This window comes from Thermobia domestica, chromosome 7 (genome assembly GCF_964235325.1).
Source record: "Thermobia domestica chromosome 7, izTheDome1.hap1.1, whole genome shotgun sequence".
Classification (NCBI taxonomy): domain Eukaryota; kingdom Metazoa; phylum Arthropoda; class Insecta; order Zygentoma; family Lepismatidae; genus Thermobia; species Thermobia domestica.
The window spans coordinates 58522666-58545060 of record NC_137460.1 but is presented as its reverse complement, the minus strand read 5'-3'; the positions used below and the strand labels follow the sequence as shown (position 1 = coordinate 58545060).

General features: G+C 35.7%; 1 protein-coding gene across 1 annotated transcript in view; it reads right to left on the bottom strand.

Moving 5' to 3' along the window:
* Positions 1-11153: 11153 nt before the first annotated feature.
* The window catches only part of LOC145688880 (prostaglandin G/H synthase 2-like), a 65550-nt gene continuing 54308 nt past the window's right edge, over positions 11154-22395 (bottom strand). The window contains exons 8-9 of the mRNA XM_081763045.1: positions 13809-14022; positions 11154-11493 (exon numbers count right to left, since the gene is read on the bottom strand). Coding sequence (XP_081619171.1) covers positions 11204-11493; positions 13809-14022 — 504 coding nt within the window. The 3' untranslated portion in view covers positions 11154-11203. The remainder of the gene's footprint in view (positions 11494-13808; positions 14023-22395) is intronic.

Sequence of the window (22395 nt, the reverse complement as noted above, 5' to 3'; positions counted from 1 at the left end):
TTCACTTTCAGACTTCTGTGCCATGTTGGGCATTTTATCCCCGCAGTATCAATAATCGAATTCACATACAAAATGTTCAACAATCAGATCGAAAATATTGTGTCCTGCAATGGTAAACTTCCCTCTCTTCTGTTTTCAGTCAGTGCTGTAGTACTACTCCATTTCGTGTGACCTTAAGTGTGTGTGTGTGACCTTAAAGACAACAATTATTGTTATTTGTAAACTTGATACTGCTTTCGTATGACATTGAAAGAAAATTATCATTGCCATTTGTAAAATAAAGTCTGCATAAAATAATTTGTTGGTTCTTTTGTATATTAATACTACGGAGACTTCGTCCCCTCCCATCTAAGATGCCCAACCGCTCAGGTATTGATGCATGAAACATATTCATAATGCTAGTTTGTTTCCATAAAAGAAACTTACTCGATAAAAATATTTCATAAAATTACGACGTCCGTGTTGCTAATTTCCGTGTAATCTGTCATTACCTGTGTAACGTACACCTTCTGCCCTATAGTCGCAATTAACGAAGTGAAGATTGGAAACTTTTGGTTTGTAAATTGTAAACAAGCGTGATTTTTACATTTAAAAGTACAACGTCCACATTAATTCGCTTTTTAGTTCCACGTCACATGCCTCACAATTATGGCCTTTATGCTAAAGAAGATGGATTACTAAGAAAGTAAATGATTATAAACGAATTGGTGGGATGTTAATGTGGGAGGAAACGGAAGAACGTCGACAAACGACACGAACACGATGTTGTTACCATCACAAATTTCAGGTATCCCTCCTGGATAGTCAAGTGGGTAACGATTGCTCCTTTAGTGCATGTGTCTCAGATGAGTCATTCTATTTCAAGTCAATCAATGATGGAAAATTCATGGTCTCAGATTTTGTTAATTTTTTGTACATTGAAAGACATGTTTGAGAATAGTTATTTCCCAAAGTAAATCTTTTCCAGCCCTTATAGTTAAGTAGTAATTGATTACTCAATTAGCTTCAAGTTCATGACTCAAAAATAGTTGATTTTGTGTTTTATTGCTTATTTCAATAATCATAAGAGCTATGGAAGCTAAAAATTTTCATCCGCATGTAATTTTGCCTGTAGCTTTTAAATCTACAATCGAAATTAATGAATATTGTATAGATGTAGAATTATAGCAGCATTTATGGTCCAAAGTTCAGGCCCCGGAATGAGCATTGGTGAAAGTTGTACATGTGTGAAATCTTAGCACCAGGTGAAGAGATGCCCATATTTTGTGTGAACCAAATTTGGTTTTGGGTATTTGAACCTAAGGGCCAAAATGAAATTTCTAATATGTAAATAAAATGTAACTAATAAAATTTTCAGTAATAAAGAATTTGCAATGGATTAATACATTCTTCATATGGCTATTTCAGGTTAATGAACCACGGAAATCACCCAGAACAGCCTTGGAAAGTGATCGCGTAATCAGTAACCATTTGAAATATGACACTGTGGCTGTACATAAATTCTTAGCAGTGTTCTTGGCAAACTTAAAATTGAAGCTACAATTCCTTAGATATGTCATACATTTCAGTGATGGCTCTGGCGCTCAATATAAAAATTGTAAAAATTTCAAGAACATTTGTATGCACAAATCAGATTTTGGTCTTGCATGTGAGTGGCAATTCTTTGCCATTTCACATGGTAAAAATGTTTTCGATGGCATTGATGGAACGACAAAGCGACTAGTTACTCGTGCCAGTTTACGGAAGACAACTGCGAACCAAATATTAAATGCACAGCAGTTTTATAGAGGGGCTGTGGACAATATCACACCCATTATATATATATTAGATCAACTGAAGATGTTCAGTAGCATCGCACGACTCAAGAAAATAGGATTGTCCCTGTGAAAACAATATAAGGAACAAGAAATAATCATGCTTTCATTCCTGACAGGAAATAAGTTTTAAAATTGGACCAATTTTCTGTACACCAATGGAACACCTATATAGAGTTTGGGTAGGTAAAAACAGAAACAGAAGGCAATCAGAAGTAAAAGTTTTGGATCCAGGAAAATTTTTAGCGTGTGTCTATGACTGCAAATGGTGGATTGGGAAGGTGCTGGAATATTCTGAAGAATATCAGGACTACAACACAAAGTTCTTACACCTTGCAGGGCCCGCTTCCACTTTTCACTGGTTTGCAATCGACGATATCGTGTGGGTCCCAGCCAATCACATTCTTATCGATGCAGGGGCCGCGGTGGTTCAGTGGTAGAGCGTTCACCTCTGGTGCTAGGAGTCCCGGGTTCGATCTCAGCCCCGCCAAGTGAACTTTGTGGTGGACAAACACCGTGTGCGTGGGTTTTCTCGGGGTTCTCCCGTTTCCTCCCACTTTCTTCATTCCACCATTTCATTCATTACTCACCATCACCGTCTCCTTTAGCCTAACCGGCATAAGCGTGGGACGTAAAACTCAAAGATTTCATTTCTTATCGACGCAACAGATCAAATTTCTATCACAGGTAGTGGAAAATAATATAGTATGTCACGTAAGACTGATAACAAAATTAACGAGTTATTCAAGAATTTCAGTAAACATTAATATTTTGTATATACAATGCTGATGGTTAGTAGATAAGGCATCTGTTATTTTTTGCTATAATTGTAGGCTACTATAAGGAATAGTTGTAATAAAAGTCATACAGTATCAAATAACCTATATCGTTATTTCAGAAACTCGTTAAGAGGTAAAAGACACATTCAGATTTTTTGGAAGCCTTAGATTCAAATACCCAAAATCAAATTTGGTTCACACGAAAGATAGGTATTTCTTAATCTTGTGCTAAAATTTCACACATGTACAACTTTCACCACATGCTCATTCCGGAGCCTAAACTTTGGACCGCTGCTATAACTCTACACCTATGCCATATTCATTAGTTTTGATTACAGATTTGAAATCTACAGGCAAAATTACGTGCGGATGAAAATTTTTAGCTTCCATAGCTCTTATGGTTATTGACATAAACAATAAAACACAAAATCAACTGTTTTTGAGACGTGACCTTCAAGTTAATTGCTAATCAATTACTAATTAACTATAAGAGCTGGAAAAGTTTTATTTTGGGAAATGACCATTCTCAAACATGTCTTTCAATTACAAAATATGAAAATCTGAGACCATGAATTTTTAAAATGCTTTTACTTTGGTTGATTTGAGATAGAATGGCCCAGGTTAGATTCTCGGTGACAGCGCATTTAAAATGTTTGAACGCATTAACCCTAGTAGCAAGATTGGTTGGCTCACCGTTGGGGATTGAGTGAGATCTGGTCAAAACGGTAGGTGATGGTCGGCGCAAGCCTATTGCAGAAAATCTTACGTTGGCCCAATGTTGGTTAAATATTTGGTTGGCCAACCAACTATTTTCGCGACCTTCACACAACGATACTAGAATTGACTGTTTTCCCAACCAAGAAATACGTTACTTTAGTGTTAGCTAAATGTCGGGAAACCGCTCTTTTGGTTGGGAAATGGTTGCCAAAGTGGCTAAACCTGACGTTGGGCCACCGTTCGTATGTCGCATCGCCACCATTTTCCCAACGTTGGACCAACCGATTTTGCTACAAGGAATGACGGTTCAGATTCCATCTTAAACTGTGGCTTCACGTCTTATATAGCCTCGTTGCTGAAAAGGGACGCTAAACTTCAATGAACAAGCGAACATACAAACTGAAGTCGCCAGGGATCCCTCGCACGTAAAAATGTGAGCTCTATACCCACTGGGCCACTGTACCCTCATTAGTAATGCACCTAGTAGTAACTAATGCTACTGGATTGGAACTCGTGTCTGAATGAAGAAACAAATATTCCATTGTACTTACGTTAACAATAATTCCTTTTTTCCAGGTTTCCAGGATAGCCTGTAGATCACCAGCGAAAAGAAACAGTTTCGAATAAAAACAGTAAACTTAATATTCGGATACTAAGAATATCTTAACTTTAAATAACTTCAATTCAAATAAACAACTGAATGCAGTAAAACATTCTTTTGATATGATACTCACATTAAACAAACAAAATATAGAAAACAGATACGTCAGTTATAATATTTATTTATACATACAAGCACGTGCGTGTGATTATCTTGAAATCATACTGCAGAAAATATGTTTCAATTAAAATAATAAGAAAATTCCACATTAATAAATGATTTTGAATGAAGGATACCTATTCATATAACAATACAGTGTGAAAGAGTATGAAGCAATGTGCATTAAACCAACATACAATGGATTTTTACAGTATTTATGTTATTTACTAGTTGAATTTCCGTTCTTCGCAAGCAAAGAATAAAGTTTATGGAAAATATTTGAAAGCTTTATACAACATTTTTCTGGTTTCAATGCTTGTCAATGCAGGTTTGATTTTATTGATATTATGCTCTTAGGTGCTCCTAAATTGTTTCTCTCTCTCTCTCTCTCTCTCTCTCTCTCTCTATATATATATATATATATATATATATATATATATATATATATATATTACTTGGAGCAAGACCGAGTCAAGTCGTTTTCATCATGAATATATCTTCAAATTGTGGACAGTGTTGTTTTCAGTGTCAAAAAAAAGGTGTGATATTTTTCAGACAATTTAAAAGCACAGTATATATACATGGAAGAGTTTCCTCGAATTAAGTCGAAAGTGGAGTGTACCACATGAATCGCCAATTTGAGGAACGTCATAAGTCAATAGTGTCAATAATGCCGTAAGCCAATGATTTGTGACGTTTCTCAACTCAGGGACACTTGTTGTAGCTCGATATTGCACGAACTATTGGCATGCCTTCTGATATATCACAACCCAACGGTATAGCTACCCTTGAAGATTCAAAGCTGCATGTAAACTCATTTTCGGCATATGGCTGACTTTTGACGTTTCTGAAATCAGCGATTCATATGTAAATCATATTTAACATCAGTCACGGAAGCAAGTTAGATATTATGGTAAAAAGTAAAAAGCACAAAACTTTGGTGATTCGGCGAAATACTCAAATCAGATATTGCCTATATGCTTTAAATACGAAAGCATACTTAACGAAAAAAATACTGTATGGTAATTGTGGATGATTAGGGCCACTTTTCAAAACATTACCCATTGCTCTTTCATTGTTTATTATATCTTTCGAATTTCTAGTAAATATTCTTCTTACATCCATTAGCCATTGATTCCATCCAGAAATGTTTACCCATTCCCTAAGGTTGGAGAGAAAATTAAAAAAAGACAAAGTATTACGAATGGCCCTATTCACCATTCTTGATTGGGTGAATAGGCCCACCCAAAGGGTGAATAGAACCATTGAATTTACTTATCACTGATTGAATATATTTGGAAAATGCAATTATTTATCAAGACAGCAAACACACGTTATCAATTATGCGAAAAAGAACAATAATTGCGAAAAAGAACTATTTTTAAAGAATAATGTAAGTACAAAAATATTGTTACTCCCACTTTGATACATTGGATTACGAAGTATTCATGAAAATATGAGTTATCAAAGAACAATATTGTAAAAAAAAAAAAAAACATAAAAAAACAATAGGTTTTCTTTCAGAATTCAGAGTAAGCACAAAAACATTAGTAGGTTACTTGGAATACAACACATTACAGAATAATATAATATGAAATTATATTGCTCGCATGAAATAAAAATAATAATACAGAGGTTGTTCAGCCTACGTTTGGCCGATTTCGTTCCTTTCCCCTCCCGGGCAGAATGAACTCACCCGACATGGCTCGTGGCGTGTGCAGTGGGTTACTGGGAACGGACTTGTTTCTCCGCGCGGACGACAATAAAGCACAAAACAGGACCATTGTTGTGAGTGTTATGTTAAATTTGTTTCCAAGTGTGTGGACTTCCGCTCTCTGACCAAAATGCCGCCCAAGCTAAGCCGGTTTTGGGAAGGCTATGTTGCGGCTCTTTATGACGCCCACTTTAGTGTTTCTGTCATTAGAAAACAGTGCAAGAAGAATGGTTGCAACAGCAGTTTAAGTGGAATAAAAAATGTTATTAAAAAGTACAAAGGCAACGAAGCTCCACCATTTGGATCACCAACGAAGTTGCCTAGGAAGCGGGAATGCACCAAGACCACCTCCACCATGCAGAGGAAACTTCGCAAAATGGCAATACAAGAAAATCCGCCAACACAAAGGTGTATGGCTAATCGTCTTGAAGTGTCTTTGGGGACTGTAAGCAGGACGTTACACCATCAACTCAAGCTGGAAAAAGTCATGAAAGCTCGCAGCCATCTTCACACGGATGCCCACCAAAGGAACGAAAGTGTAACGCCCGGAAGCTGTACGAACGGCATCTGGCAAAACAAAGGTGGATGTACGTCGTAACGCTTGATGAAGCATGGATTTACCTTTCCGACTGCGGCAAACCGAGAGCCATCATGTACCGAGAAAAAGGCGCCAAGAGCTTCAGAAGGTGGGTCGGTGTCTGTAAAGAATCCTTCCCAAAAAGGTTCATGGTCGTTACTGCCTACTGTTACTGAAGATTCGTAGGGTGGCGAAGAACTGCAAAATAAATTCGCAGTATTTTCAGGAGCAGATCATGCGGCCGACCTACGAGCATGAGATTCCAACAATGTATGGAAATGGCGCCAACCTGGTGCGCATTCACATGAACAAGGCCTCATCATATACCTCACGATCGTCCCTCGCATTCTACAGGGAGATGGAGGAGGCAAGTGGTATACAGGTGATACCTTTCAATGAGGCACCTGTTAAATCTCCAGATGAAAGTCCTATGAACTATTGTGGATTTGGATTGCTGAAGCGGGGTTTGGGAAAACGGCGTGTGACAACTGTGGAAGGAATTGATTTAGGAAAGCTGTGAAAAAAAATGGGACAAGATTCCCCTCCCAGTTCTTCAGAGAAGCCTGGAAATTATGCTGTCGGCTATTGTTAGGAACCAAGGGAAACACATCGAGCACTTACGGACCTGGCGCCATGGATTCTTCTAAATTTTTAGGTAAGTCGAAATTGGTCAAATGTAGACTGAACAACCTCTGTAAAATCACTCGAGACTCAATAATTACACTGGAGTCTAAAGTTACACTTGTATTTAAGAAGTAGAGGCAACAAAGCATCGTCCTCCTTATCAACAACTTCTTTTCTGTCCATAGCCTACGCATCGTACATGGAACCAAGCTTTACATTTCCACAAGATATCCAATCACAGAATAATGAAGATTTGGAGTGGTAATACGAAATACCACAAAATGCACAAATATTGTTATCAACTTTATGTTCTTTGTTTTTCTTCCTTTCTTGATTTCCTTTCAATTTTCCAGTAGAAGATCCAGGGTGTGTAGCACAGCAGGGTTGATAATTGCTCTTGAAAAATTTCGTTCGTGCTCGATCAATGAATTCTGGTGACATTTTTACTAATCGTTGTTACAACTCCTGCTCTTGTTCATTTGTAAAAAATGTTTGTCTCCTTTAAACACACACACACACACACACACACACACAAAAAAAAAAACTGGTTTGAAACCTGCCTTAGCTTCAATTCTTCTCTGCAAGCACTTTCTGGGAACACCATACACCCTCACTGCTTGTCTTTGATTCATACCGTCTCTAACTTCCTGCAGTGCCGCCTGAACAACTTCTTCAGTCCATTTGACTTCAGATTTTCTTTTGTGTCTGGTCATCTGAAATTAAACAGTAACAAAATAATTAATATTTTTTCTTAAAGGTGTCTTAATATGTGGACATCTTCAAAACATGTCTACAATCATTGCAAGTATAAAAACGTCTATAAAATATGATACAAGAATGGTGGTCCTATTCGCCAAAAATGACTAGGCCCTATTCACCCAATTTACACATATTTTCATATAATTTATTGGTAACCCTACTTCCATGTACTGACTGACATTGAACAAGTGATTGTTTGTTGCCCAATAACTATAGCTCTTACATAAAGAAATGTTTTCATTGTTAGGAAAATTACATGCTATATGATACACAATATTCTCAACACTGAATTTTAAGTTGCAGTCAAATTCTAATAACTTACCTTCGAAGACGTAACTTCAATTCTTCATACAATGAAAACTGTACAACCAACACGCATCCATCTGTTTCATTAACACTCCTCACATTCTAAGCTCTCCCTCCATGTGGCGTTTTACATTATGCATAGCTGTCCTGCGTTGCCAGATTGAATTTTCTTAGTGTGGCCCTATTCACCCACACTTACCATAAACATGAATAGCTATGAATAGTAAGTATACTGGATTATTGAATATACTGTATATTTTTATACCGTATCTCGGTATTTTAGCCGAGAAATGTAGAAGCCCTCCTTAACTATGACTATACTGTAAGTTTCATACGGTGTCATGGTACTTAGTGTGTTTTCGTAGTATGACCCGGCTTTTTAGTCTGAAAATCTGAAAGTGAAAATCCTATACATAACAGTAAATTACGTAAATATCCATGCATTTTTTCTACTACTTCTCCATCTTGTATGGCAGTGGTTCTCAACCTAATATCTGTCACGACCCCCATTTAATCACACCCGCTTGCCAGAGACCCTCTTATAATTTCTGGCTTGTAATAAGCGTGGATTTCTGGTTTGTAGGATTTTTAATATACCTATTGCGGAGATCTCACGATATCAATTTATTTCTATAATAATAGAACCCATTTTTTGTACCTATATAGTGGGTATAGTAACTTCCGTAAAAGCGAATGGATTAAAACCTAATTTGATCAGTTCATTCATATTACAATGTCGAATCCGATCCGTCATACTCTTTCAAAATGGAGGCTGTTTGAGAATTTTAAAACTTCATAACTCCCTTAATTTTGGATCATATGATAAGATAATAATTTTTTTTTAATTTTGGTTTAAAAAACTTGGACAGTTGTTGATTATTTTAATTTTCGAGAGCCTACCACTTTGAGTAATATCCGGTATTAGATTCTAATTATATTTATCTCTTCAACTTATCTTCGTGCGCCCGTTTGAGAAGCCCTGTTGTATGGTATTATAATGCGAGATGCAGTATACCAAATTACTTAGATTCCAAAAGAAGTTATATATATATATATATATATATATATATATATATATATATATATATATATATATATATATATATATATATATATATATAGGGAAGAGTTCCCGATATCGCACCAGGTTCTAAATCGCGCCACCCTTAGTTTAAAAAGAACCGTAGTACTAACACGCCATCCGGTAGTTAAATTGAATACCTAAGCATACTCCCATAATTGCACAGTAACGTGACAACGTTCAGTAAGTTATGTGTGTGTGCAGTTGCAGTACAATACAATTGGAGTATTCCTTGTTAATTTTTGGGGTATTTCCCACTAGAATAGGAATTAAGGTAAGGGAATTAGCTTATGTTTCAATAAGTAGTAATAAACAAAATACATTTAATATTATAGTGACAATTTCAAGTTATGCTTTTTAAAAATTTGTGAGGTATGTAAAAAAAAATCATTTTTTTAATGGCATAGTTTCCCAAATCGCACTACTACCGTGTGTCCGAAATCGCACTAGTGCAGTTTTGACTCCCGTGGTGTTATTCCTGGCTTATTTGTCGGTACAATTCACACAAGATGGGTACACGCCAATATAGAAAACGGTCTCCGGAGTCTGTGAATCGTGCTTTGAAAGTGTATAGGAAAAATAAAGTGAAATTAAATGAAATTGAAAGTAAGTATTGTATTCCAAAGAAAACACTTTTGCGACACTACCGCGGTGAGGTGGCATGTGGAACCGGAAAAACGAAAAACCGTCAAAGCTACTAAAAAGGGTTCATGAAAAAGGCTGCCCAATCCAATAGCAGGAGAAAGTAGGCCTACCAACAGACAACAACAGAGAACAGAAGTTTTCCCGTCAACTCCTTACAAAAAACATCTTGAAGAACAGCAAAGTCAATCAAGAGTATCCAAACATGTGGAGAGACCTAATCTTTCTGAACCGTGAGCTAGGTCTGTATGTGCTTCAGGAAACCCTAACACCAAAAAGTGTACTCGAAAAGTAGATACATCCAAATGACGAAGCTCCGAGCTACATATTCGCAGTGTTTCAAATGTGGCTATTGAACGATATTGGTTTTGCATCCTTTGTCAACAAAAGTTAGTCGAAGACATGGTACAGTGTCTTTTGTGTAGTTTGTATTCATGAGTCTTGTGCGGGTGTTTCAGGAGATGAACGTACATTCCAATGTGCACATAAGCAAGGTGTAGCTGTCGGTTTTTTCCAGATACGTTTACGTTTCAAGCAACATTGCTCATGGATTATTGCTTATTGAATCAAAATAACGATTTTTTCCCTTTAAGTTGTGTTCAGATGTTGCATTGCTTTGTAATTTCCTTTAATGATATATTCTTTCACGTATTAATAACACTGAGATAAAAGAATGTGATATATCATAGAAATATTAATTTGTTTTATTTATAGGTTGCATTTCTAGTTAATTAGCGTATTTCTAAGGTGTTATTTCTGTGCTCGGTTATTTACATTGCAGTATTTTTTTCTCTTTAAAAATGTATTATTCCTCATCTTAATAAAATATGAATAAAATAATGTGATATTCAATGGAAATGATTATTTGTTGTATCCATATACTTTACTGCAAAAATTTGCATGTATTCAAATGGCGGTGAGATTTTAGCTTCACTTACAGTTAGTGCGACTTGGGAAACCTGTTGCGTAAATCGCACCAATCAAAGGCTTCTAAAATATGATAAGATATCGTTATGAAATCACTGTGAAAGGATCGGAAAGCTATAAAGTTCAATACGATCAAAAAATTATTTTAAATTTGTTCAAAAGTTTCTAATTAAAAGCGTTTATGTAAAAAGTGGTGCGTGTTTGACTACTCTCTCCTATATATATATATATATAACATCCATACTATAATTAATAGAACAATCAGAGATAACAAAATCATTTCATCAAATTTCTTTATATATAAGAGAATATATAATCTCTTTATATATATTCAAAAACAGATGCAGTTTGCTAATTTGAGCAATAATAACCAGGTTAGGTCGTTGCTTCACAAACAAGGGTAAAAATCACAAACAGCCACTCCTACAAATCATATAGATCTACTGCCAATAATTATATTTAATTTAATTTAATGTTTCCTTTTGATACAATGATAATAGAAACTAAAGTTCATCATTACAATGTTGCCCCTCACAGCTTGTTGTACTAGACTCAGGAACAGTAAAGGCTATTTTTATTCCTTTGCACTTGTTTTTCATATTTTGACAGAAAAGCTTCTCAAGTGTTGCTCCTGTAACAATTTCCATCCCTTTCTCACCGCCAAATGTCGAAGGTTTCCACCATCGAGGACTACAGAGAGGATTCGACATAACGCCTGTTACAGAGAACGGGCCAGCAATTGTAAGTGTTGACGGTGTTAGCACGTTCATTCCTTGCTTCTCCAGCATTAAACCTGGAAACATAAAGAAACAAAATGAATTTACCTACAACAAAAACCAGGGGCGGATCCATTACGGACTTCTTGGGGGGGGGGGTTGTAGTACTGCTACTTAGAGCTACTTTTAGAGCTCCAAACTCTGTGATAGGTTTTATTTATATATAAAATAAGAAAGTTTCCTCTTCTGGGGGGAAGGCAATCGCCCCCCTGGATCTGCCCCTGACAAAAACTATTTCGAGATCTCATGAGGGAACCTGAAAAAAACCTGATTTTTCAAATTAAAGTAAATATTCCTATATATATATATATATATATATATATATATATATATATTTGAATAATTCTGTATTTCAGAATCCTCATAAAATTATGTACCCCTACCCAGAAACAAGCACTACGTAGTTTTGCATTAATTCTTAGCAATGAGATGTCATTTGTACTATCAGAAATTTTCAAGAGTAGAACTGATCTGATGGGACAGAAAGTTGTTCTTGTTAACTGGAGATATGGGATTATAGTCATGAGGACAGTAGCTGTTAAATGAAAGTGGAGTACGTTGATTATTACGGTCATGCGCGCCGACAGCGTGGGTGCTCCGGGGTTCCGGCACCCACACAAATGATCTTGTGGGTGCGCCGGTTTCTCTTGCGTTTAAATCACCGTGTTACCGAATCACCTAAGGCAGTTCCATCCTTATAGTACCGGTATATTTTACTTTATCACAACATAGCCCTTTATGACAGTGTTCAGAAAAGATTTTAACTAAAAATAAATCAATCAAATATTGAGACTTTCCTGAAAACATATAGCTAACACATCCTGCCATTGATATGCACCTACATAAATTTTGGAAAGTCGGCGCCGTTGATTACGGTTATATGATGATCTATGCTATATATGAAATATTTCGTTGTATGGTTCGAAGACTTGGACATTACGAAAGTTAGAGAAGAAATATTTAGATAACTTCAAAATGTGGAGTTGAAGGAAAATGTTGAAGATAAAATGGACCGAGAGTGTAATAAACGAATGTGTTTCAAGACGGGAAGGAAAGAAAAGGATGCTTTTAACTAGCATTCTTCGTAGGAAGACCAGTTGGATTGACCAGATTTTGCGAAGAAATTTTCTTCATAACGCCATAGAGAAAAATACGGAAAGAAAGCGAGAAATACGAAAAGTAACACAACTGGTCGATGACTTAAAAGAAAATAAAAGATGTTGGGAGTTATAAGAGAAAGCTGAAGATCAGGAAACATGGAAGAAAATATTCAGGCCCAAACGTGAGGGGAAGAAAAGTTCTATTAATCTAAGGACCTATCGTCCGGCAGAATGTTTATTATTATTATTATTATTATTATTATTATTATTATTATTATTATTATTATTATTATTATCATTATTATTATTATTATTATTATTATTATTATTATTATTACGACGTGCTGAAACCTAAAAAGTAGAGGGATAATGGCGAACAGAGATCCATTTTACAACGCTGAATACTCATCAAATACCATTTGTTTCTAAGCTTGTATCTATCTTGCTCTGATATCTGTATTCAATTGTTCTGTATAATTTATACTTACGTATCGTATGGTTTGTAAGCGTAACATTAGGTTTAAAATATCTAAACATGACACAGTACAATTAATATAGACTAAAGAATTTAAAAGACTTTGCACGTATTGAATAAATAAAATTAAAACTCAATTTTGATAATGTAAAAAACAAAATGAGGAGGCTCATAATACCATCTGTTATCTCTACTATTAATAGCAGTACTTTTGATATTTCTATTATTAGTTTTACCTATTTTCTTGTCGATATGTTCGAGAATTGAAGCACTCCGCCGAACGACGATACATGTGACATTTTGGCCCATTTTGAATTATCAGTGGAATTATGCTCTACGAAACATGTCTGACATATATTGAAAGTTCAGTAGCCTCCGTGGCCATGGTGCTTGCACCTGGTTTTATTTTTTCCCCATTGTACTTCTGAAATACTACAAGTTTTTCTCGAAATCACTAAACTGTGACATACATCGTTGTTCGGCAGGATGCTTCAACTATTTTTCACCCCAAGAAATATCAAACGAACTTTGAAACAAGGTAAAATATGATCCTTTTTCATTTGAATTTTTTAAAATTATATTTTATATATCCTTTAGCAAGGACAAAAAAAGCTACGGTAACCAAGAAAAGGTTAATCGAGTCTTCATATTTTCTTAAGGAGATACAGAACATTTTTTTTCTTAACTCAATCGGAGAACTATTCAACAATTCGAAAGACTGGACGCTAGTATGTGATTATATGATCCTACATTTTACCTGGAAAAAACTCCAACGCCTCTATATCACCATAAAGCTCCTCCAGTAGTTGTGCCACTTCTGGATCTTCAGCAAATTCCTGGAAATTCTTGTATGGTGTTAAGCGCAACATACGTCGATAATTATTGAAGGACTGAAATCTCAATTCTCTGTCCCACAGAAGCATTTCTTTTTCAGTTTCTAGGAGCCATGGATGTAAATTGTTACTGACCATCTATCATTGGAGAAAAGAGGGATTTAAAATTAGTTTAAAAAATGCATGAATTAACTTAATATCAAATGATTTAATCAGGAGTGCTGCCAGTTAATTTTCGTTAGATGGTTCGATATTTCAGCAAAGGACACCGTTATAAGCAAAATGCTAAATGAAATCATGCATACTCAAACTGTACTACTATGTTCCTGTATAGTATATAGTGTTATTAAGAGCTGTTCCTAAGTATTGATAATAATAGTACAGACCTGCAAAACAAGGGCGCCGATCCTAGGGGGACCGGGGGGGGGACGATACAGAGAAATCGGCGCTCTTGCTGCAAAATGAGACTTGTTTTGGGGCATAAAGGGAAAAATTTGTTCTTGCCTAATTTCAGTGTACTGATTTCAAATCTACAAACTGTTTTTCCGTACCACGTAAGACTTTTCTACAACGTGCAGATGAAATAGTTAATGACCCACTGATTTTGATAAAATATTCAATTTCAGTGGAAATATCAAATTTGTGCAACATCCATTACCAACAACAAACCGTAATGAAAACAGGTATGAAAAATTTTTTTAAAAAAAAGCTTGAAGTTATCTTAAATTCCCCTAATACGAATTACTTGATCCGTCGTTCAGTTGCAAACGTGTGCTTTATCGTCTTGCGTTTCTGGTCCACACGTGGATTATCTTGTACTAGGCGCCAACAATAATCTGCCATCATGAACAGGTTTCATCGACTCCGATACCTGAGTTATATCTATTTAGACTAATGTCCCGAGTTGAACTTTTTCCTTTCTTCTCTCAGTGCACCCAAATTTTAAGGAAACTAACCAAGGTAATAGTGGAGGAAATGTAACACCAAACTCATGTGACATTCCAGTGCATACATTTATTTCGAAGCATGATAACATTGTGCTTGTGTATATCGATCATGTTTGGCATTGCCCAGAAGATGTTGACAAAATAGATAAACAAATGCTGAATCCCCTGAATAATAAATCCCGAACGAACATGCCTGAATCTCCACATTGTTCAAAGTATTTCTGAATGTAGAATTCTTTATGAGTTTCAAATCTGAGGTAATCAGAAATGTCTTCTTTAATCTTTGTATTATACGTACAACAAGAAATGTTTGAGCTAGTATTGGAAACAAAGCCCATTCTTGTCTAAAGCTTGGACAAGTAGTTTTATTATATCCAACTTAATATGTAAAGAGAATGATAGCAGCTAAAAGTTAATAAATCCAGAATGTGACTATGTTCTGTTATCAATCAAGCATCAAGCTTGACTTTTTGCTCACGATTCTTTTTCGGAGTTTAGCGTCCCATGATTATGATTCGAGCCTAAGAGAGACAGTGATAATGATAATAATAAGCAAAATGATAGAAAACTACGAGAGAACCTACACCCACGGCGCTTGTTTACTAGAAAACCCACTTGGCGTGAGCTGGAATCGAATCAGGAACCCAACAAACCAGAAGTAAGCACTCTACCACTGATCCAATGCAGCTACGTATTGTCCATGAAGTAGCAGAATGCACAGTCAAGCAGATACAAGTACCACATCACAGCTTGTATTTGTCTACGAAGCAAATGACCCAATAATTTTTAAGGTTTCGATATGAATGTTCGAAGAGGTAGGGACTCTCGGTTTGGAGACCAAGACTGGGTAAGAGAGAATCTACGCACATCGTGTTTGTTCACCAGAAAACCCACTTAGTATGAGCTGAGATCGAATCAGGAAACCAATTCACCGAAGTGATCACTCTACCACTGATCTGCTGCAGCCATATATTGTTCCTGAAGTCGTAGTAGCAGAATCCATACTCAAGCAGACATATGTAACACATCACATTTTGCCTTTGTCACGCTACGAAGCAAAATGACGCAACAATCTTTAAGGTTTCTATATGAATGTTCGATAAGGTAAGGTTCTGGCAGGGGCGGATCCAGGGGGCGATCGATCGCCCCCCCCCAGACGACGAAACTTTCTTATTTTATATTTAAATAAAACCTATCCCATAGTTTGGAGCTCTTAAAAGTAGTTCTAAGTAGCATTATTACAACCCACAGCCCCTCCCTCCAGAAGTCCATCCTGGATCCACCCCTGGGTTCTGGTCTCCAAGTGCAAAGCTGGATATCCTATATTTCGACAATATAAATAAAATAACACCTACATACATTTTTGTATTGTGTAGACTCTTTATATGGGGCCCTTCTAGCTAGTTTCTTCCCTAAAATATCACTTTTTTTTTGTATAAGCTATAAGGAACCTAGATTCTGCGTGGGCTGATTAAATGGCAATATGTCATGTGCAAATGGCTTTAGATTCATTACATCCATCAATTACAACAAAACATATTCAACAGAAAAATCATCGACAAATTATCATTGATAAAGGACAGCTGGACACTTAAAGGGGCTCTATTACCTTAAATACCGAACCTAAATCCAGTTCTGGCTGAAATGGATTGGGACTAGGTCACAGAACAGTATGCAGGTAGTTTAATTTCAGAATTATACAGATGGCAGGGGAAGCTTGTTTGGTTATGCAATTCCATTGCATTGCATGGAAATGTTGAACTCTCTTTTCCAATTTGTTACGAAAGTTAGAAAATGTGACTTACAATTGTTTTCCCCTGAGCTGCCCAAATGTTTAAACATTAATAGAGATATTGGTGAAGGCACTACTTCTAACATAATATACTGTACTTAACTAACTCTATGGCCTATGGAACCCGGAGGTTCAATGCCGCGTTCACAAAAGCTCTCAACTGACTTCTATCCTTAGCTAACTGCATCCAGTTTCTACTTTGTATTCCAATCTCTGCGAGATCCATCTTAATATTGTCCTCCCATCTGCGCCTAGGTCTTCCTAATGGTCGTTTTCCGATTGGTCTTCCAGCCAAGACTTTGAAAGCGTTTCTACTTTCTTCCATTCTAGCTACATGACCCGCCCACCTAAGCCTCCTAGACTTCACGACCCTAACAATGTTGGGTAAACCATATAAATTATGTAGTTCCTCGTTATGAAGTTTCCGCCATTCCCCATTCCCATTCCTCTTGGGTCCGAATATTCGACTCAGGATCTTGTTCTCAAATTCTTTTAGTCTATGTTATTCCCTCAGAGTAAGTGACCATGTTTCGCAGCCATACAGAACAACAGGCATGATTATCATTTTCTATATTTTAAGCTTCAAATTCCTCGACAGAATTCGCGACGACAAGAAATTTTGAACCGAATAGTAACACGAATTCCCTTTTTTTTTAGTCGACATTTAATTTCTTCGTGAATATGATTTTCCTCTGTTAATATTGATCCTAGATATTTGAAACTATCCACTTTATCAAAAGTATTATTTAATATTTTAACGCATCCATAATTTGCTGTATTCCGGTCCCGACGCACTTCCATGTATTTAGTTTTCTCTGCATTTATTCTAAACCCATGTCCCTGCAAGCGTTTAATAAGATCTCTGCATTTCTTTCTATTGTTCTCCTATCATCCCCTATTAAATTTACATCATCAGCATATGTTATAACCTGGTGAATACCGTTCAACTCTAGGCCCTGGTTGCTGTCTTTGATTTTTCTTATAGCGTATTCCAGAACGAAGTTAAATAATAATGGCGACAACGCATCTCCTTGTTTCAGGCCATTTTCGACGTGAAAGCTCGTGGACAAAAATTTTCCTACCCGGACTTTACTTTGGGATTCATTTAAACATATCTTAATTAATCTAATTAGCTTTCTCGGTATTCCAAGTTCTGTAAGAACGTTGTATAATGTTTATCTCCTTACCGAGTCGTACGCCTTTCTAAAATCAATAAATAGTTGATGTACCGGGGTATTGTATTCCCACTTTTTTTCGAGTATTTGGCGAATGGTAAATATTTGGTCGATAGTTGATCGATTTCGTCTAAATCTACACTGATAATCTCCAATAAATTCATCTGCGTATGGGTCAGTCTTGCTAACAGAATATTTGAAAGGATTTTATAGGATGTTGACAGAAGAGAAATGCCTCGATAATTATTACAGTCAGTTTTGTCATTTTTCTTGTGAATTGGAACAATGATTGATTCGTTCCACTCTTGTGGCAATTCTTCCGTGTTCCAGATAAGGAGGATGAGTTTGTGTATCTTGTTCCATAATTTTTCGCCTCCAGCTAAAATTAACTCAGCTGGAATTTCATCTACACCCGGAGATTTGTGTTTCTTTAATTTCTTTATAGCGGTTTCTACTTCTATTCGGTTGGGTTCTGGAATATACGGTTCTGCGGTGTGTATCACCTTTTCTCCACGCACACTAGTTTTTGGTTGCATGTTAAGCAAATCGTCAAAGAAATCTTTCCATCTATTTAAGATGCTATCCGTGTCAGTGAGAACTGTACCATCAGATTTCTTTAATATATATTAGCACGAGGTTGATAGCCTTTCTTAAATTCGTTGATTCCCTTACACATGTCCCGGATGTTTTTATTTTTATTATTATCTTTAAGTTCCTTAATTTTAGCTTTCAGAAAATCGCGTTTCTTTGTTCTAAAAGTTTTGGAAGTTTCCCGCCTGATATCTGCTAAATTTTGTGTAGTTATTTCATTCGAATTTTGTAGCCAGCGTAATTTTGCCTGTTTTCTCTTCTCTGCTAGTTTTATGCATTCCTGGTCGAACCATGGTTTGTTCCTACGTATTTCCGCGTGTTTCAATCTTTCTTTTGCTGAAATTTTAATGCTATCTCTAATTTCAATCCAGGTATCCTCAACACTAGTGCACTCCGAATCTTCTAAAGCCGAGAATCTATTCGAAACTTCAATCTGGTATTTCTCTCTTACATGGCTCTCTTCTAATTTCTTTAAATTGAATCTCTCCGTTTTCGGACAATGAATATTACCTTTATCCAACGATAACCTCTCTCGTATTATCGCTGCTACCAGGTAGTGGTCAGTGTCACAATCAGCCCCTTTAAACGACCGGACATCAATTATGCTAGATTGCCTTCTTCTATCTACTAAAACGTGATCAATTTGAGTGTGTGTTTTCCCGTCTGGTGATGTCCAAGTGTATTTATGAACGTCGCGATGTAGGAATTTTGTACTCTTCACGATTAGGTCTTTGGATGTTGCAAAGTTCACGAGTCTAACACCGTTGTCATTACTTTCCTTATGCAGACTTTCGTTCCCTAAAATCTGTTTGAAAATATCCTCTCGTCCTACCTTCGCATTGAAATCCCCTAATAGAATTTTCATGTGGTATCGCGGGAGTTGGTCAAATATCCGTTCCACTTCTTCGTAAAAACTGTCTTTTATATCGTCTTCCTTATCTTCAGTTGGGGCATGTACATTTAAAACAATAATATCACATCACCGTCCACTATAAATAAATGCGTCGATTGTATCATATAAAATTTTCACGTGATAAGGCATAACAACTAATGATTTTGTAATCAGAGCACTATATTTGACTTACTCATCATAAAATATATCATGCCACAAAATCTTCACATGACTGTGTAATAATAATAATAATAATAATAATAATAATAATAATAATAATAATAATAATAATAATAATAATAATAATAATAATAATAATAATAATACGAAGAAGAAGAAGAAGAAGAAATAACAGGACAGATGAAGGAGAGTGGACAAGCAAGAGCAAATGAATTAGGATAGAAACGTGAATAATATTATCGTGTTACAGAGTCACCTTTACGAAGAGATGAAACAAAACTCAACTACATTTCGTAGAAGTTTGTAAACGTAAGTGGGAAAATGGGAATAAAGAAACAAAGACTATACATTACGTAAGTGATGAGAAAGGTGGACATAATGAAGTGGAAGAAATTCTGGGTAAAAGTCTGTGAAGTAGGTATAAAAGTACAATTTGTTGGTTCAAGGTTAGGACATTTATACTTACGGGAAAAGAGAAGGATGCTATATTAGCCTAAGTAACTCAAGAAGAGAGACAAATTATAAGAAAATAGAAGAAATTAGTAATACATTCAACCCATCCACTTCCGTCTAAAAGATCGCTCATGATGACCTGCTCCAGATGGGCCTACATCATCACAACATACTTATCTTCAACAAACTTTCAGGAAATTTCGGGCCTAGGACAAATCTGCCAATTACCAAATGCGCCAATCGTGAAAATGGACAAATCTGCCAATGGACAAATCCGCCAATGGACAAATCTGCCAATTGACAAATCTGCCAATTACCAAATCTGCCAATTACCAAATGTGCCAAACGCGAAAATGACCAAATGCGCCAATTGTGAAAAAGGACAAATCTGCCAATTACCAAATCTGCCAATTACCAAATGCGCCAAACGCAAAAATGACCAAATGCGCCAATTGTGAAAATGGACAAATCAGCCAATTGACAAATCTGCCAATTGACAAATCTGCCAATTACCAAATGCGCCAATCGCGAAAATGACCAAATGCGCCAATCGTGAGAATGGACAGATCTGCCAATGGACAAATCTGCCAATGGACAAATCTGCCAATTGACAAATCCGCCAATTACCAAATCCGCCAATTACCAAATCCGCCAATTACCAAATCTGCCAATGGACAAATCTGCCAAAGGATAAGTCACCGAACTATCATTTTATTTTAGATGTATTCTTCAATCATCATCCTACAATATTAAGAAAAAAAAGAAGAATTATTTATGAAAGAAAGCGGAAAAGGGTATTTTAATTTTGATGTGTTTTACCTTAATTAATTCGCAATTATGTTTCAAAATGAATGTTTACTAATGTTGGTTGTTGGAGTTTAGTATCCCATTGCTGTACATAGGTTATATGAGACGTGAAGTAACGCGTTTGAATTTTAATGCCCTCTTACTAGGAATCGAACCCGAAAAGACTAATGTTTGTTGTAATTATTCGATAGCCAACAAATAATTTTCAGAGTAAGTTTCTCTTTATGTAGTTAATACGTTTAAAGTGGATTGAATATGATCCAAGATTAGTTCATATAAAATGAAAATTAGTATAATTGAGTTCACTTCGCATCTATTAGTAAATACGCATTAGTAACTGGTGTTTTGTAACTTGTATGCTTAGTGATTTTGTAATAATTTTGTGATCCTGATTACAGATTTCTAAAGTGAAAAATATTAACTGTTAACAATCAGATTGTACCTTTTGTTACTTGATTTCCTCTTAACACTGACACACATATTTTCAAGAATGAAGCGCGTAGTTCTAACAGTCTTCCAATGACGAGACATATATCATTCCATTGATAATATTGAGGTAAACAAAATGTTATACATGCGTGTAAAAACCCATGTAAACTTTTCTAGAACATGTAGTAAAATATCGTATTCGTAGATATGAACATTGATGCTCTGTTACAGCTACTTACTGATATAAAAGTGAAATTGAATTACATCGTCATTAACCATGCACACTGATCTTGGAGATTGGCCTCCCTGAATGTAAATATCTTTATTCGAATTTGTGACAAGGAAATACACATATTTCAATGCCTCCCCAAAATTATACAGAAGTCGTCGTCGCTGTCATTAAGATCTTTATTACACCAATTCTAAGACTACATACTCAGTTAATGAGATATAGTCCACACTGTTGATTGATTTTCTTCCTTTAAAAGTAGCATTGTCAAACACATTATATATGTATAAATCGATAAATCACATCGAACCAAATAAAATGAGATGCTCGAATACAAGTTTAGTTTATATATATATAAAAAAATATGCTACACTAACAACTGTATCTTTCGTTGCCAATAATCAGTGACAGCTTTCATTCATTGTCCTGGCAGTAGTGAACTAGCAGTTTCCTTGTCTTTTCGTAAGGTGACACATACACTTTTTCGAACATGATAGCTAGTTGTAATCGTAGGTAATAACAATCAAGTTAATTAAAAAGTCTTGGTAATAAGTATTTTCAAATTGGTTAAAATGAATACGAACCTGTTTTCGGAACGGGTAATTTGAATAGGGACATCAAAATATAAGCCGTCACTTTAGAATCTTTTTAAAGAAAATTACAAAAGTGTTTACTTAAAATATTTACTTTATATTTTACAAGGCTATGAAAATATTTCTTCACATTCTTTCAAATATTCACAACTTTCCCAATTACAAACTAGAATTTCTCACCAAGTACAAGATCGTATAAAAAATAAATACCAAAATTTATAGTTGTAAAAGAATATTTTCTGTTATAACTTTCGATTTTAAAATTCACGACTGTAAATCAGGTCAAGAGGACAAAAGTTACTTGTAATATGGGCAAAGTTCCTACAATCTAAGAACCCCGCAAACCTGACTTAATAAATTATATATATAAAAAACTATATTCTAAACGTTCTAAATAGAGTACTCAAAAAAGATCTCAAGATA